Below are 18,268 nucleotides of genomic sequence, written 5' to 3'. Positions count from 1 at the left end.
CTAACCTGCTGTAAGTGCCTGCCGTTGCTGTGTGTTGGAAAGACTTTCACATTAATGCTTAAGTTGTTTGATCGCACCCCCTTTTGTCATCAAGTTCTAGGACATGACTTAACCTGTAACTTTTGGCAGAGAAGCAGGGATGTTACTACACTCCAGAAAGCTACTCAGATGCAAGACATGGTCTGTTTCAGTTCACTGAGGGCATCCATATCACTGTAGTACGTACATTTTTATACAGATGTTGTAATTTGCAGTAATGCATAATGATAAATGCTCCAATTTCTTCCATCATATAGCTGACAACGAATCTTTCCTGTTTTCATACCTGTCATTGTGTTAGAGGATTTGCAACATCATATACATGCATCCTGGCTGAATTAAGAATTCAGAGATAGCAGGAACTGCAGATGCTGGAGAATCTGAGATAACAAGGTGTACAGCTGGATGAACACAGCAGGCCAAGCAGCATCAGAGGAGCAGGAAGGCTGACGTTTTGGGCCTAGACCCTTCTTCGGAAAATCTTTTTCTGAAGAAGGGTCTAGGCCTGAAACGTCAGCTTTCCTACTCAGACTGCTGTGTTCATCCAGCTCTACACTTTGTCATCTTGAATTAAGAATTCCTTGGCCATCCAGTTCTGGGGACAGACCCAAACTTGGATCTTCTAGCTCAGAGACAGGAATGCTACCCACTGTACTTTGCTGGGCAATGATTTTAAAATCTAACAATGGGCAAAAGAAAGTGGTTTCAGGGCAGGAGTTATTTGAAATTGAGAAAATTTCAAAGGTGAGAGAGAGGTCTTAGAGATGGCAACATTTTTAATGATCATTAACCAATAAATGGATAGTTTAAAATATGAAGGTACAGGTAAATGCCATTGGCAAAGACAATCTCAAAAATTGAAAAAGAAATGAAAAATAATAAGTTGTTACAGAATCACAGAAGGTGTTGGCATACCATTTAAGCTACAATTATAGTGAATATATAGTCCAATTTTGGGACTGGAGCAAAGTCAATTCATTCTTAGGTCTTGGGGCAGTCATAGTTGCAAGGTTGTGACTATAATACTTACTTTACCATACATTCGGTTGTGAATAGTATCTTCCATAATTTTCACCACTTGCAGTGCTATAAGAAAAGAAATTCTGTGTAATTTCCAAATATCTTTGAACAGTATTACATTTCGGACCATACTTATTTGCCGTTGTGTATTTTTCCTAGGAGCTACAAACAGAAATGCTAATTTATTCCACCACGTGGCTAGCTGAAGATGTATCCAGCAACGTACTGGAAAACAATACCTCATGACGCTGTCCCTGTACAACTAATTACTCATCAAAATAAATAGTGTGCAGTTAGAGGATGCAAGACCATCATTTATCTTTATACAGCTTCGAGCAATGTTTGCAAAAATTTTAATTCCCGAAGGATTTAAGAAGAATATGAGAAATAGGACCACAAGTTGATCATTTAATGTGATTTTCTAGTTCAATTGCATCTTCTGTCACAAATCCCAGGCCCTTGATTGCCTGATGTTCAGAAGTCTATTGACCCCTGTCTTGAACACACTCACTGACCAGGCATACACGTTCTGACGGGATAAACCATACCAAAGATTCACAACCTTTCAGATAAGAACTTTCTCATCTTGGTCCTAATTGTCCAATCTGCTATTGAGACTGTGACCCCACATGTTAGATCCTAAAGCCAGGAAAAACAACCTTCTAACTTGGGGATGCAAATCAAGTCTACTCAATTTGTCCACTGGGACTCAATGTAATGATTCTTCATTGCACTCTTCAGAGATACGATATCCTTTTTTAACTCAGGAGACCAAAATCATATAAAATACGCTGCATGTGTCTTACCAAGGCTGTACATATTTCCAGTAGTGATTTCTTTATTTTTCTATTCTAATCATTCTATAATAAACACTAACATGCCATTTGCCTTCTGTAGTGATTGGAGTCAGGTTGACTTCATTGACTGTAAGGCTATTAATTGGGGTCTTGACCCAAATCAGGAAAGGCCTGGCTGACCAATATAGCCAGGAGATTATAATCTCCTCAATTTAGGTGACTGACTCAGAGCTGGCTGGCCAAAGCCAGAGTACTGTGCACAAGTAAATAATGGGTGAATTGGTGATGTAATTTCTCTTTCCCAACTGCTTGCTTTCCTATGTGTGATTTTTATACCAAGATACTGGGCCCAGAATGCCAGTATTTCCCTGTTTATGATAATATAAAGTTCTTTGCATTCTCCTCAACTTACTTTCCACGTCACTTTCTCTTATCTACTGGCTTGGATACATTACATATGGCTCTATATCAAAGTCATTTTGATATAGAGCCATATGGTGTTGCTGACTAGGCAGCATTGTTTGCCCATCGAGCAGTTGAGCATCAACCACATTACTGTGGGTCCAGAATCACGTGTAGACCAGATCTGGTAAGGATCACAGTTTCCTAAAGGTTATTGGTGAACCAGATGGGTTTTCCCGACAATTGACAATAATCCCAGATATTTTACTGAATTAAAAATCCACCATCTGCCATGGTGGGATTCGAACCCGGGTCTCGAGAATGCTATCTGGGTCTCTGAATCAACAGTCCGTCGATAATACCACAAAGCCGTCACCTCCCTGACTATTTAAAACCTGCCAACTTAAAAACAACTGTTCAAATACAACTCACTGCTTTGTGTGCATTAATCAATCCCCAATCCCCCATGAGCTGTGCTATTATGGAATGACTTGTGTGGCACTGCATTGAATTTTGTTTTTGAAAATTTGAATATATGACTTCTACTGACACCCCCCCTCCCCCAACAAACACACACACCGCCAGCCCTGGCCTATTAATGTGACCCTAAAAAGTAAATTCCGCATTCTTTTATCTACTCCATATATACTAAATAATTTTCTCTATTGCTTGTATGGGTCTTATAATTCCATGTTTTCTCTCTTCCTGTTCTCTTGAACAATAGATTAAGTTTACGACCATTTTATCCATAGGAATCATTTTAAAATCTAGGGTATTGGGGAAGATTAAAACCAGTTGCATCACCTCATCACCTCATTTAAAACCAGGTATAAGGGTCGAGGCCCAAAATGTCAGCTTCCCTGCTCCTCTGATGCTGCTTGGCCTGCTGTGTTCATCCAGCTCTACACCTTGTTACCTCCGATTGTCCAGCATCTGCAGTTCCTACTATCTCTGTAACAGGTCCTGGGAATTTGTGGTGGTGTAGTATCATGAATTTCTTCAATATTGCTTCTGGATTAATTCTAATTTGTTTCAGTTTCTTATTCTCACTGTACTCTTGATTCTTATTTGTTTGTGTGCTTTGTTGTTTGTGTTGTACTAGGAAGACATTAAAAAGTGCTTGTTGAAGTACCTACCTTTTTCTTATCTTTCATTTCTCCTGTCTCTGCCTGTAATGGATCCCTGTTTGCTAATCTCTTTTACATTCCTGTAGAAATTTTTACAATGTGCTTTTATACCTCATGTTAATTTATTGTCCTATTATATTTCTGTCTGTATCAATTTCTTGGTCACCCTTTGCTTAATTCTAAAATCTTCTGAAAGCTAATTTTCAAATGTTCTTGTGTGCAGATAGCATATTCATTAATGTGTGTGTCAAATTCCAAAATGCATTATTTTAAAGAAATTAACCTGTCAATTTTCTGCAAGGCGCAATCCAGAAGTGTGATAGAATAGTCTCCACTTGAAATGAAGAGCGCAATTGCAATAACACTAAGGAGGTACAATGCCATTCAGGTCAAAGCAGCCTGCTTGATAAACACCCACATTGCAATATCAACATTCAATCCTTCCATCACTGATGCGCTGTGGCAACTGTGTGTACCATCCACAAAAAGCCCTGCAGCAGTGTGGGTTTCCTCCAGGTGCTCCAGTTTCCTCCCACCGTCTAAAGATGTGCAGGTTAGGTGGATTGCCCACGTTAAATTGCCCATTGTGTTCAGGGATGTGTAGATTAGGTGGGTTATAAAGGAATGGGTCAGGGTAGGATGATCTGAGTTTCGGTGTGGACTTGTTGGGCCGAAGGGTCTGTTTCCGCCCTGTAGAGATTGTATGATGATCTTGCCAATGTTCCTTGAAATCACCTTCCAAACCATCAACCTCTACACAAATGATGAACAAAGGCAGCAGAACACACAGGAGCACAACTACCTGTAAATTCCTCTCCAACTCTCTCACCATCTTGACTTGGAACAATATTGCTGTTCCTTCACTGCTGTATGTCCCCTTCTTAAAAAATACCTTGGGTGTGGATGCACCAAGTGAACTGTGATGATGTCGAAAGATGAGTCACAGCATATCTTCTCAAGGGCAGTTACAGGCAGCAACAAATACAGGCCTTGCCAGAACCAATTAACATTGCAAAAGGTCAAAAGATTCCCTTTCTTCCCTTGCACCTAATGTTATGTGGTCTGCAGGACTACTTACAAGTAACACTTCTGAGCTTAATGTACTAAATTTTAAAAAGGATTCATTCTCCTCCATCACTTAAGGAAGACATTTCAGTGGGGACCACAATTTAGCTAAAAAAAATGCTGCATGAGCATGAAAGACACGCGGCGCTGAAGATTAATTCCTTCTGAGACAGAACATATCCACCATGTGTCTGAAATAGACAAATCTTGTTTTTGCCTTCTTCAATTGATACATTTCACCAAGTTGCATGATTCCACATGAATGCAGATTATTGCAGAAGGTCTTGATTTATTGATTCCCTTGGTAGCAGCGGAATTTAATTTAATAATGAGTAATTTAAATTGTAATTATGATTGACTGAAATACTTCAATTTAGAACACAGATTTATGACCCAGGATTTCATGATTAATTGCAGGCACAACATGCTAGAGTTTTACAAACTGTACCACCTAATGAACCAGAAAAAAAAATGAAAGCAGTAATCATTTGTTTTTTTCCTCCAATATCTTTAAAAACACAAAGCAATATAACACACCTGTCATTCTCATTTATGAGTCTTTCCTTGTTAGATGATTTGTGTTTCCACATAACAACAGGCAAGGATATTATCAGCAAGAGCCCCAAAGCTCCAAACAGAATGCCAAAAAATGCTCCAAGCGTCAGAGATAGGTGTTCACAGCGATCGCCATGACTGGAATATATTGCCCGTGAAACACATCTGGAAAAAAGCACAAGTGTCATTAAGAGCTGAAGTCACCCGGTTACAACATGTCTACATGTCTGATTAACTTAAATGTTTTTCTGCTGACCAAGGGCTCACTTATGGAATTTAAATTATACTGATTAAATCTTGTTTTTGTTCATTTCTAATTCTTATATTTTCCTATTTTTTAAAAACATATACATATTGTTCTATTGCTCTTCTAATGAAGCGTGAGAGACTCACCATTGTGCTGTCATATATTTCACCCCTATCTATGGGCAAATATGTGATCACACAATCACATTACTGACGGCACAGCAGAAACAGGCAACTCACTTTCAGAAAATCCCCATGGACGTGGATCTCAATTTATGCTTGATATCGTATTAACTCTTCCCTATTTTATGTTGCTTACTTGGTATTTTCTCCCTCTGAATGAACACCTGACATTTTTTTTCCTGCCAGTCTTTTTTTATTCTCTCTCTCAATGCTGATTCTCACAACAATACTGTAGTTGTTATCCTCTGTGAGAATATTGGCAATTTATTTTAGTGAGCACGGTTCACTTGTCACCTTACTCCAGTAGGATCATCAAATATATGTGTGTATATAATAAATATATTTGTCTCTATCTATCCTAATTCTGATGCTGTATGGTCAACACAGATGTTCCAGCAGTTGCTGCAGCTGAAATCAACCATCCTACTAATAAACCAGTATTGGAAACTGAGGCTTGCACTAATACCTTTAGTTGCAAGTCTGACAGACATTCTAAATGTTCTACCACATTAAGAAGACAATGAAGTAGTTCAAGAGATGGGTAAAGAAATAAACAAGGTGATAGTGGAACAAATGAAATAAAAAGTTTCAGTTACTGCAACAGGTTATCATGATTAGATTAGATTAGATTCCCTACAGTGTGGAAACAGGCCCTTCGGCCCAGCAAGCCCACCCCGCCCCTTGAAGCGTCCCACCCAGACCCATCCCGCTGTAACCCACACGCCCCTGAACACTACAGGCAATTTAGCCGATCGGCCAATTTTGGCCGATCCACCTAGCCTGCACATCTTTGGACTGTGGGAGGAAACTGGCGCACCCAGAGGAAACCCACGCAGACCCGGGGACAATGTGCAAACTCCACACAGGCGGTTGTCTGAGGCTGGAATTGAACCCGGGTCCCTGGCGCTGTGAGGCTGCAGTGCTAACCACTGAGCCACCATGCAGACGTGAAGGAAGAATAATTTTTTTTATAAAAAGAGAATGTCCTGACTTCATGTATATATAGAATGAGTATGAAGATATTTTGAGATTTCTGTGCAAATCATTTTCTACTGTTAGTTTTTTTTTAAACATTCACTCATGGGATGTAGGCTTCCATAGCTGGCCTGTAATTGCCAATGGGTAGGTGGTAACGAGCAGCCATCATTGACCACTGCGCTCAAAGTACCATAGGTAGACACACAATGCCACGAGGGAAGGGATTTCCAGGATTTTGGCCCTAGTGACACTGAAGGAAGGTGATGTATTTCCAAGTCAGAATGTCTGGCTTGGAGTGGAACTTGCAGTGGTGTGTCTGCTATTCTTGTCCTTCTGGATGGATGTGGTTGTGCGTTTCGAAGGCAATCTGTAAGGAACCTTGATGAATTTCTGCAGTACGTTGTGTGGATGATATGCATTGTTACTACTGAATGTCAGTGGTGGAGCGAGTGAATGTTTGTGAATGTGGTGCCAATTAAGTAGGCTGCTTTGTCCTGGATGGTGTTAAACTTCATGAGATGTTGGAGCTGCATCCATCCGGGCAAAAGAAGAATTTTCCATCACACTCCTGACTTGTGTCTTGCTGACACTGGACAGGTTTTGGAGAGTCAGGAGGCAAGTCACTTGCTGCAGTATTCCTGTACTCTCAACTGCTCTTGTTGCTATTGCATTTATACGGCTAGTCCAGTTCAATTTCTAGCGAATAGTAACCCGAAGATGTCGATAATAGGAGATTCAGTGATGGTACCACCATTGAATGTCATGGAGCAATGCTTAGATTGTCTCTTATTGGAGATGATAATTGCTGGGCATTTGTGTGGCACAAAAGTTACTTGCTGCATGTCAGGCCAAAACTGGATATTGCCCAGATTTTGGTGCATTTGAACATGGACTGCTTCGGTATCTGAGGAGTCACAATTGGTGCTGAACATTGTGTAACCATTGGCAAACATCCACATTTCTGACGTTATGATGGAGGGAAGTAGCTGAAGACAGTTGGGCCCAGGATGTTACCCTGAAGAACTCTTGTGGAAATGTCCTGATGTTGAGATGATTGACTTCCAACAACTACAACTATCTAACTATGTGCCAGGTATGACTCAAACCAATGGAGAGTTTTTGTCCTGACCTCCATTGACTCCAAGTTTCCTTGAAACCACATTCCATCAAATGCAGCATTGATGTCGAGTATAGTTGCACTGACCTATAATTGCATGTAAGTGAAGATTCATTTCATTTTAACTGGTGACTATTGAAGTAATACGAACTGGTATATTTCTTACTTGCACATTGGTCCAGTTGTCAGATGCTGACACTCCGCCTCATTCAGGCAATAATTCAAATCACAGGGGGATCTGCAAATCACTCCACTTTCATCGTTCCATTCAAGCACATACCCAGCAAATTCAGTGTTATTGCAGCTTGAATGATTCAACACATCATCGTATGATACTGTAAGGAATAAATTGAGTACTTAAAGCCAAGTTTTCCTTAAACAAAAAGGTATTTGAGAGTCTAAGATTATGCAATGTTGTCGGCGTATTCATACACTTGCCAAAAACAGACTACACCACACCAATTTCAAAGAAAAGTTGAAGTTTGCTTTTTGAGCGTTTTAAAGATCGTTAATGAGTAAATGGAGTCAGTTTCTGAAACCTGTTTACTCAAATCAAAAAGGTATTTAGAGCCGATCTTAAACCCTTTGGATGCTCACAGCGACCTGAAAATGTAACTCATAGAATCCCTACAGTGTGGAAACAGGTCCTTTGGCCCAACAAATCCAAACCGATCCTTAGAGCATCCCACCCAGACCCATTGCCAATAACCTACCAAACCTACACATCCCTGAACACCACAGGCAATTCAACGTGGCCAATCCACCTAGCCTGCACATCTTTGGAATTCTCTGTGCTCCAGTTGGGATGTCATATTAAAGTGCAAAGTTGTGTAGACAGACTGCTGACTACAGTGAAAGCAGTAAAAGCAGGTCATAAGCAAAGCTAATGAGAGAATTTGTTTTTGTCATAATTTATGATGTCCAAATTAACGATCATATTTCTAAAAGAATATAGCAGTGGCAATAGATTTGGTAAATGGATCTATTCTTAGATTGTAACAAAGTGTGAAGCTGGATGAACACAGCAGGCCAAGCAGCATCTCAGGAGCACAAAAACTGACGTTTTGGGCCTCGACCCTTCATCAGAGAGGGTCTCGGCATGAAACGTCAGCTTTTGTGCTCCTGAGATGCTGCTTGGCCTGCTGTGTTCATCCAGCTTCACACTTTGTTATCTTGGATTCTCCAGCATCTGCAGTTCTCCTTATAACATCTATTCTTAAATTGTGTTGCTTTGGGAATCACGCACTACTCTGATCACAAATTTACTAAAGCTTGGTATAAGCATGTTGAAGCCTTAGAGTACTAAGGAGATTTACTAGAATGAAACTAGGAATGAGATATTTTAGATGCAAGGAAAGATTACAGAAATTGGGCTTATTCTCCTTGAAGCAGAGAAGATTTAAAATGTAACTTTATTTAGTATGGTTGTGACCCCTAGTTAGTGTTTTCAAGGTTGTCGGCAAGAGAGGTAGGAGTGAGATGAGGAGAAATGTTTTTGCTCATGAAGAGTTATTAGGATTTGGAATGTGCTGCCTGGGAAAGTGGTGGAAGTGGATTCCATAGGCGGTTTCAAATGAGAGTGAATGTATTCAAATAATTTGTAATAAATTTATAGAGGTCAATGTAATAAATGCATTATTTAATTCTTGCATATATGTTCAGAATAAGACAAAGTCATCCACCTGCTTTCTGCTTGTGCTTTTAAATAACAAAGCTGCAGGTTAAAATTTTAAATAGGTAGCTCTAATAATCGATGAAGTTATTTAGATTTGAATACTCAAAAAAATTCTGTACTTCACATTGAACTGTTGCTGAGCATATTTGACAACATGAACTTAGTGAGCTATGCATAAATGGTTTTATGACATGAGCCTTGTGATTAGACAGATAGCAGAAGATCTGTTTTTAAATATATCTGAAGATTTTGAAACATACGAGTAAATCAAGCACTATGTCACATGGTATCATCCAACACCACCTTAGTGCTGTCTGAGTAGAAAACCTTCTGTTACATTTTGTTGCTTTTGTTTATACAATATTATGTTAAAACATTATAACTTACATTTACTGATATCTGTAATGTCGATCCTATTTAGATGTTCAAAAGAAATAGCATCCGGGGTCAGGGCACGAGCAAACCGCTGTAAATTGTTAAAAGTGTTCTGAACTGCAGCATATAATCCATCATTCAGGAAATCAATCACCACCTTGTTTCCATTATAATTGAATAATGCCACAACAGCAGCAGTTACTGTTTCTCCATCTGACCTGTGACAGGTAACCCACAGAATAAATTAGCAATGTTTATTTGTAGTGTGTTAACTTTGTTAATTCACTTATTGATGTTTTATTTCTACATTGTACTTTGTGTTAATACTTTGGGAGCCATGACCTCAGCAGTGGAAGAAACCGGAGAACTAGTCAAGTTTTGGGGTTCTTTCAGAGCAACAAGAACATTTTACCAATTAGTACAAATGATGTAGAAACATTGGAACACCATATGTTGTTTTCTTGTGATTTCAGACCTTTTTCCCGTATAAAGGTCTATAGGGCAATGTAAAACACAAAGCTAAAGGCTGAGCTGAATGTGTTCATCACTACATTATATTACCAGGTTTACAAACTAAAAGGTAGTGACACACATTAACAGCCTGATGTTTGACCTCTGGGATTAGATAAGATTATCTCTGTTGTGCATAACAAGAGAACTCTGTATCCTTCCACAAAGTTGTTGAGGTCTTAAATACAGTCATGGCATGAACTCCACACCCACTCAACTGCAAATTTCTTAGGACATGGGACAAAATCAGATTTTTCCAAATTTGATATAACCAAGGTCAGTGAATTTCATTCTACCAGGAATGCTAAAATGTAAGGTACCTGGTGCAAGTTATTCTGTGACAAAATAGGACAACACTAATTCCATTCCCAAGATAAGAGATATTCCAGGAAAAAAAAGACAACTGCACCTCCCAGTCACGAACCAGTTCAACTCCCCCTCCCTTTCCTCAGACGACATGTCTATCCTGGGCCTCCTGCAGTGCCACAATGATGCCACCCAAAGGTTGCAGGAACAGCGACTCATATTCCGCTTGGGAACCCTGCAGCCCAATGGTATCAATGTGATTTCACAAGCTTCAAAATCTTCCCTCCCCCATTGCATCTCAAAACCAGCCCATCTTGTCCCCGGCTCCCTAACCTGTTCTTCCTCTCACGTATCCCCTCCTCTCATCTCAAGCCGCACCCCCATTTCCTACCTCCTAGCCTTGTCCTGCCCCTTTGTTCTGTCCGTCCTCCCTGGACTGACCTATCTCCTCCCTATCTCCCCACCTACACTCACCTTTATTGGCTCCATCCCCGCCTCTTTGACTTGTCTGTCTTCTCTCCACCTATTTTCTCCTCTATCCATCTTCGATCCACCTCCCCTTCTCTCCCTATTTATTTCAGCACCCCCTTCCCCTCCCCCATTTCTGATGAAGGGTCTAGGCCCAAAACATCAGCTTTCCTGCTCCTCTGATGCTGCTTGGCCTGCTGTGTTCATCCAGCTCTACACCTTGTTATTCTCAGATTCTCCAGCATCTGCAGTTCCTATTCTCTCAAGTGTAAGAAGAACCCAGTCTGCTTTCTTGTTCAATGTGATATGCGAGTGTACAAACCTGCAGTGCAGTTTGCAGTGAAAAAGCACAGCAAAAAAGTCATTTCACCATGCTTGTTATGGCCTTCTGAGCTGAACATTGATCTCAAAAACATTGACTGTTTTTCTCATTATTTTTGAACAATGCTCATAATGATTCTGAAATGGTTATTTACATCTTGTTTAGATCTACCCTTTTTTTCTTCTATTTGTCTGATTAGCATTTCAATTTGTCTTGCACCATTGTTTCTTTTGTAGCTTGATCATTCCAGCCTTCAACCCGATTCCAAAATTTTCCCTTTGTTCTTTCCCTTTTCTAAACTGTTACACATTGAACTCCAATAAAACAAGGTTTAGACCTGGATGAATACGCAGGCCAAGCAGCATCAGAGGAGCAGGAAAGCTGACGTTTTGGGCCTAGACCCTTCTTCAGAACGTCAGCGTTCCTGCTCCTCTGATGCTGCTTGGCCTGCTGTGTTCATCCAGCTGCACACCTTGTTATCTCAGATTCTCCAGCATCTGCAGCTCTTACTATCTCTGACACATTGAACTCCTCTCTTTTCTCTTGAAAGATTGTCAAACCAAAATGCTCATTCTGTTTCTCTGTCCACAGATAATGCCTGAATTGCTGAGTTCTGGTACGTTCTATTTTTAATTCACGTTTCCAAGATGTACAGTATTTTGGCTTTTATCTTACTATTTAATGCATATCAATCCATTGTTTCAGAACTCGAATGTGAAAACAACAGATTTTTTTTTAAAAAAAGAATTGTCTTGAGTCTACCATATGGTTTTAAAAATAAGCAAGCAAATCTATTTAGTAAAATTTGTAAAGTTACTAACCAGAAAATGGGCTTTGAATTGTCAGCAAATCTTTGCAATCTGGACAAAATTTCAAAAACCTAAGAAATTCGAAAGAACTGTTAAACTTTAAAACACTATCGATTGAAATTATAAAATGTGATATTAGTTCAAATTTTACAAATATCCTAATGTGTCGATAGAGACATATAGATATGAAAGTATGATGACTATCGATTTAAATATCTTAATTCAATCAATAAAATAGTTAAAAACAAATAAAATGCATTAGTCTTTCTATTCCTAAATACTAAACTTATTTTCTTTGTATGATAGGTCGTTAAGCTTTTTCAGAAATTCTGTGATTATAAAATATTCCCTAATCTCAATTTTATTTGAAAAGCAGGAAATCATTAATAATGATGCTTGTTTAAATATGTATAACATTTATGTGTTTAATTTTATTACTGTGCAGGTATTGATATAGGGTGTTGGAAGTCCCCTCTTTGGGATGTTATTTGTCTATGGAATGCGATGGAACTTCTACTTCTACCTCTGTTTTTACCAGTATCAAGACTCACTATGACTACATGCATATCCAATCCCAATCAGATTGCCACAATAACAAGGGAACCTACCAATGTAAGGGAGGAATTATAGAATCCCTACAATGTGGAAACAGGCCTTTTGCCGCAATGTATCCACACCAACCCTCTGAAGAGCATAACATGCCCCTACTTTATCTCTGCAACCCTACATTTCCCCATGGTTAATCCACCCAGCCTGCACATCATTGAACTATGGGAGGAAACTGGAGCACCTGGAGGAAACCCAGGCAGACACAGGGATGATGTGCACCGCAGTGTGGAATTGGACCCAGGACCCTGATGCTGTGAGGCCGCTGCATGAACCACTGAGCCACTGTGTTGTCCCAGGAAAGGTCTAGTCCTACAATACTCGAAGAAATGGTGAGGGTCTTTAAAGAGATAAGAAACTGTCAAGATTAGGAACTTAAGATACATGCACATTGATAGAAAATGGATTTAACCTTTATACAGGGCAGTAGATGCTGCATTGCGTACATTCTGGTGCTTAAATATAATGGCTTGGAGATTTGTCAGATATTATTTTAATGCCAGAAACAAAGGAGCTCTAGCATTTTTTGTATAAAAATCTGACTTAACCAGATACTTAAAAAATGCATAGCTACTACAAGTCACCTGAATTTACAACTGCAAGTGCAAACTGAATTACAAAGAGAAATGCCCAGTCATGAAGACACTCTTGAAATACCAGGAGTTTGCAAACAGATAGCAGAGGTGAGAGAATTTAAGCTTCAAGGAGATAGAAAGAAAAATTTACAGAGGGATTTAGCATAATTGACCACTTTTCTTTCTGGAAACCTAAGGTTCCTCAAAATGTACATACCACCATTTTAAGCCTTGATCTGAATCAAGAAACCTGCCTAAGAACAACCAAGGTGTAAAGCTGCAAGAGGAGTACTACCTTCAGAGAGAAATATTAAACGGAGAACAAAGCCAATGGTCAGGATTTTCAATTACCATCAGAACAGATCAGACCAAAGATGATAATGCGAAAATATTCCCAGCTCTTGTGTTTTTTTTGTGTGTGGACAAACTTTAGATCTGGCTACTTCAGGATGTGTGCTCCATAGCATGCCGTTTAGACTTTGCAGCATGAGCCAGGCATATCCACAAATCCACCCCCCACCCCCCCCAACCCCAACCTCTGACACCTGAGGATGTGAAAGCCTGAATTGGTTCTTTCGTAGAGATGGTAAGAACTGCCGATGCTGGAGTCAGAGATAACACAGTGTGGAGCTGGAGGAGCACAGCAGGCCAGGCAGCATCAGAGGAGCAGGAAAGTTGACATGTCAGGTTGGGACCCTTCTTCAGAAATGGGGAGGGGAAAGGGAGCTGGGAAATAAATAGAAGAAGAGTGGGGCTGGGGAAGGTAGGTGGGATGGCGATAGGTGAGTGCAGGCAGGTAGTGGTGGGGATTGGTGAGTGAAGTGGGAGGAGCGGATAGGTGGGAGAGACAGTGGACAGGTTGTATCGAGTCAAGGAGGCGGAGATGAGAGGGAGGATTGGTCATGGGATGAGGCCGGAGTGGGGAGATTTTGAAACTGGTAAAATCCACATTTAGGCCATCGGACTGTAGGTTCCTGAGATGGAATATGAGGTGCTGCTCCTCCAGTTTGCAGGTGGCAATTGAGACACTGGAGGAGGCCCAGGATGGACATGTCGCCCAGGGAGTGGGAGGGGGAGTCGAAATGATCTGCGACTGGAAGGTGTTCTTATGTTGATTTTGTTTTTTTGCACCCTTAAATAATTGAATGTAAGCTACATCAGGTTTTCTTGAGGGTATTTCATGGAGAGGCCAAACATACCTCATTAACTGAAAGGAACAAATGCTGGCATCCGTAGAGAGACCACAAGCTAACGTTTCAAGCCCGGATGACACTTTCTCTGGGCTGATGTGAAGCATGGAGAGGGCAGCATTTATGCAATTTTGAGGAGATGGAGTGCAGTGGGACAGTGCAGATTAAGTGATTGGAATGTAACAATGACAGAACAATGGTGTGTCTAACTGCCAGACAGGAAAGAGCCGACAGACAGCACATAGTAACAGAGAATGTAACAAGTAGAGCTAAAAGAAAAGGAATGACAAGAGTGGGTTCACAATCTGAAGGTGCTAAACTCAATATTAAATCCAGAAGGTTGTAAAGTGTCTAGTCTAAAGATGAGATGTTGTTCCTCCAGTTTACGCTGTGGTTCACTGGGTGCAGTCCATCCAGACAGAGTGCGCAGTTGAACTGGCCAAGCAGAGAAGACTCATAATAGATACTGAAGAGCAGTGCGGACAGCAGGAGTCTTCAAAGGAGGAAGATGAGGATATTGAACAGGGGTAACATCTCCTTCTGCCTGGTAGAGTGGTGCAACATTGTGTGCTAAAAGCCAGACAGGAATTAATTGACAACAGATTCCAACAGATTTGAACAGGTAATCATTAATTGCCTGTAGATTCTTTTATTGCTTGAAAGGCAAACAGTACCTGTTTTAGGTTTTGAAACTCCTTCTGTCTTACGTGCGTACATAATAAGCTAAGTAAATGGAACCGGAAACACAATACAGTGTTTTTGTTTATCCATCTTCTGTTTTGCCATTGCTTAATACAGGTTAACCTTGTTTATCCTGTATTTGATGCTCCCAAATTGAACAGTGGCAAGATGTTGTGTAACACTTAATGTAATCTTTATCAATTGCAAGTATAACAATTATCAAAATTTATTTTTAAAATATTGTATCTCTTGTTATCTAATAATTGTATGTAATTTGTTTGGCTGCATTTGTGGTCAATGCCACCACTAGGTGGAGCACAGTGCACACATTCAACAAAACACACCAGCACTGTTCACGGTCTTTGCACCAAAAATGGCCTGACTCATTAAAGCAATCTAAAATAGAAAGCCCATATCTTGTACCTATTCTTCATTAAAAATAACAAGAGAATTGTTTGAGGCAAACAAGATTTATCCAAGTCTCCCTCTCATTTAATTGGGATGGGGCAGCAGTTGTAGTAAAAACAGCACAAGTGCATTTTTGTGTATCTGTAAAAACACTGCACCTGGAAAAGTGAACCACATTCAAACGGATTCAGTCTGGTTTGAATTGGAGCACAGAACTCCTCCATCAATTCTCACCAGTAGACAGATTGAGATGAGCACAGAGTTAGAGAAATCCTTTGCACATTTACAGGTGGCTGTCAGCACCAACTCAGATGCATTGGGAATATAAACTACAAATTTGTTTCTTTATTTAATTTAATTATTCAATAATTTCAAGTGAATGAGTGTGGGTGAATTCGGTAAGGGAATAATTTAGGGAGGGTGACCAGTTGTAGCCAAGTGGATAAGGGCTTGGGGTGGTTTGGCGAGAACCAGATCAGCAAGGAGCCAGGCTGTGAGTTGTGGGAAGTTGGAAGTCATTTGGGGTGGGATGGTGTTTGCAGGGTGCTTAGAAGGTACACATGATGGTGTAGCATCAGGACGAATTGGTGGGGGATGTACAGAGTCATACAGCACAGAAACACATCCTTCATCCCAACTAGTCCATGCTGACCTTAATCCCAAACTAAACGAGTCCCATCTGCGCGCATTTGGCTCATATCCCTCCAAACATTTCTTAATAATGAACTTATCCAAATGTATTTTAAACATTGTAACTGTACCTGTACCCAAAATTTTCCCTAGAAATTCTTTCCACACAATGAAGCACTCTGTGTAGAAAAGTTGCCCGTCATATCTTTTCTTAAATCTTTCTCCTCTCACTGTAAAAATATGCTACCTAGTCTTGAAATCCCCAACCCTAAAGAAAACCTGCCATTCACTTCATCTATACCCCACATGATTTTGTAAACTTCTACAAGGTGACTCCTCAACCTCCTGGACTCCAGTTAAAAATCTTAGGGGCATATCAGATTCAGAAGTTGGTGTGAAAGAGAGCCAGGTCAGGTCAGGAATTCAGGGGGCATGGGATCCATCCTGAGGTTTGATGGGCGAGGTTGGTGTATTAGTTACCCAGGAGTTAGAATAGGCTTTAATTCCTTTCAACTTACATGTGTTTCTATTAAGGTAAATAAGTGGAACTATCCATAGTCTCCAGCTGTAACTCAGAGCTGGGGACAGGTTCAGAGGATTCCAGATGCTGGCTAATTGACCATTGGAAGTTTCAACTTATCTCAATGGCTTTGATGAAGCCAAATGTATGATTGCTAAATTTGCTATTTAAACAGTATCAGGAAGAAATGTGAGATAGCCAAGCGTGGAGCTGGATGAACACAGCAGGCCAAGCAGCGTCTTAGGAGCACAAAAGCTGATATTTCGGGCCTAGACGCTTCATCAGAAAAAGCATTTTCCTGATGGGTCTAGGCCCGAAACGTCAGCTTTTGTGCTCCTGAGATGCTGCTTGGCCTGCTGTGTTCATCCAGCTCCACACTTTTTTATCCCGGATTCTCCAGCATCTGCAGTTCCAGATATCTCAGGAAGAAGTGTGAATTGTGAATGGGACAGAGAAATCTGCAAAGTGATGTAGGTAAGTTAGGACAGTGGGCAAAAAAAAAATGGCAAATGGACCGTAATTTAGGAAATTATGAACTTGTCCACTTTGGTTGGAAGATTTTAGAAATACAGAGGGCTTCAGATGTCCTGGTACATGAATTTCAGAAGTTTAAAGTGCAGCTACAGCAAGTGATTAAGACAGCAAGTGGAATGTTAGCATTTAATGCAAAGTGAATGGGAAAGAAGGGTAAGGATGTTTTGGTGCATTTGTACAGGGCATTGGTGAGACTAAATCTGGAGCATTGTGTAAAATTTAATTTTTATTTAAGCAAGGATAGAAATGCGTCAGAAGCTGTTCAAAGAAGATTCACTCGATGATTCATGGGATGGTTAGTTATCTGAAAAAAGTTGGATCGTTTGGGCCAGTATTCTTTGGAGTTTAGAAGAATGAGAGCAATCTTGATTAATCCTGAGGGAACTTGGCAGGATAGATGCTGAAAGAAATTTCCCCTTGTAGGCAGGATTAGAACTGGGGACACTCATTTAAGATGGAGAGAAGGAGAATTTCACTTTTGTCAGAGTTGAGCGTTTTTGAAACTCTGTTCCAAGATGTGGTGGAGACAGTCATAGAATATATTTAAGGCAGAAATAGATAACTTTTGACTGACTTGAAGTCAAGAACCCAACTAGGGTAGTCTGGATATGGAGTTGACTTCCCTGCAGATCAGTCATAAGATCATCAAATGGCAAGGCAGGCATGAGGTACTGACAACTTGTCTTGCTCTCAGTTTGTACATTGATAAACATTTACTAATTAATTTTTCAACTTTCAGTACAATCAAGTTATCAATCATTGATAACCTGAAGATTTAAACTTATAAATACCATTACAAAACACTAAATCTACCATTGACGTATCAAGACATACCTTTACTGCAGTGCTATTAGTCAGGGAGATGTAATTTGCACTGCTTCTGTTACTTAAAACAGTCACATTGATTCCCTGCAGCCTCAATGTAATATTGACTGATCTCTTTGGCATGGCTGAAAATCAAGAAAAAATATACATTTTACCGTAATTAGATTTATTTTTAATTCAAGTGTAATCGTTCATTAATATATATAATGACAGTCCTTAACTAATGCAAACAAGACCTGTATAAAATGCTGGTTTGACTGCAACTGGTGTATTGCATTTAATTTTGCTAATTTAGAGCCCCTATG

General features: G+C 40.0%; 1 protein-coding gene across 6 annotated transcripts in view; it reads right to left on the bottom strand.

Annotated features, from left to right (window-relative positions):
• The window catches only part of LOC125457487 (mucin-4-like), a 165,982-nt gene that overhangs the window by 4,335 nt on the left and 143,379 nt on the right, over nt 1–18,268 (bottom strand). For 4 of the 6 annotated variants that reach the window (XM_059651135.1, XM_059651134.1, XM_059651138.1 and 1 more), the window contains 6 exons: nt 17,973–18,088; nt 12,007–12,065; nt 9,592–9,797; nt 7,696–7,864; nt 4,988–5,170; nt 1,070–1,125 (listed from right to left, as the gene is read on the bottom strand). In XM_059651135.1, the coding sequence (XP_059507118.1) occupies nt 1,071–1,125; nt 4,988–5,170; nt 7,696–7,864; nt 9,592–9,797; nt 12,007–12,065; nt 17,973–18,088 (788 nt within the window). In that variant the 3' untranslated portion in view covers nt 1,070. Of the gene's footprint in view, nt 1–24; nt 120–1,069; nt 1,126–4,987; nt 5,171–7,695; nt 7,865–9,591; nt 9,798–12,006; nt 12,066–17,972; nt 18,089–18,268 lie in introns of those variants that run through there. The other 2 variants (XM_059651136.1, XM_059651137.1) reach the window with 2 other exon arrangements.

This window comes from Stegostoma tigrinum, chromosome 14 (genome assembly GCF_030684315.1).
Source record: "Stegostoma tigrinum isolate sSteTig4 chromosome 14, sSteTig4.hap1, whole genome shotgun sequence".
NCBI lineage: Eukaryota > Metazoa > Chordata > Chondrichthyes > Orectolobiformes > Stegostomatidae > Stegostoma > Stegostoma tigrinum.
The sequence above is the reverse complement of the archived record's forward strand: the minus strand, read 5'-3'. Positions and strand labels throughout refer to the sequence as shown.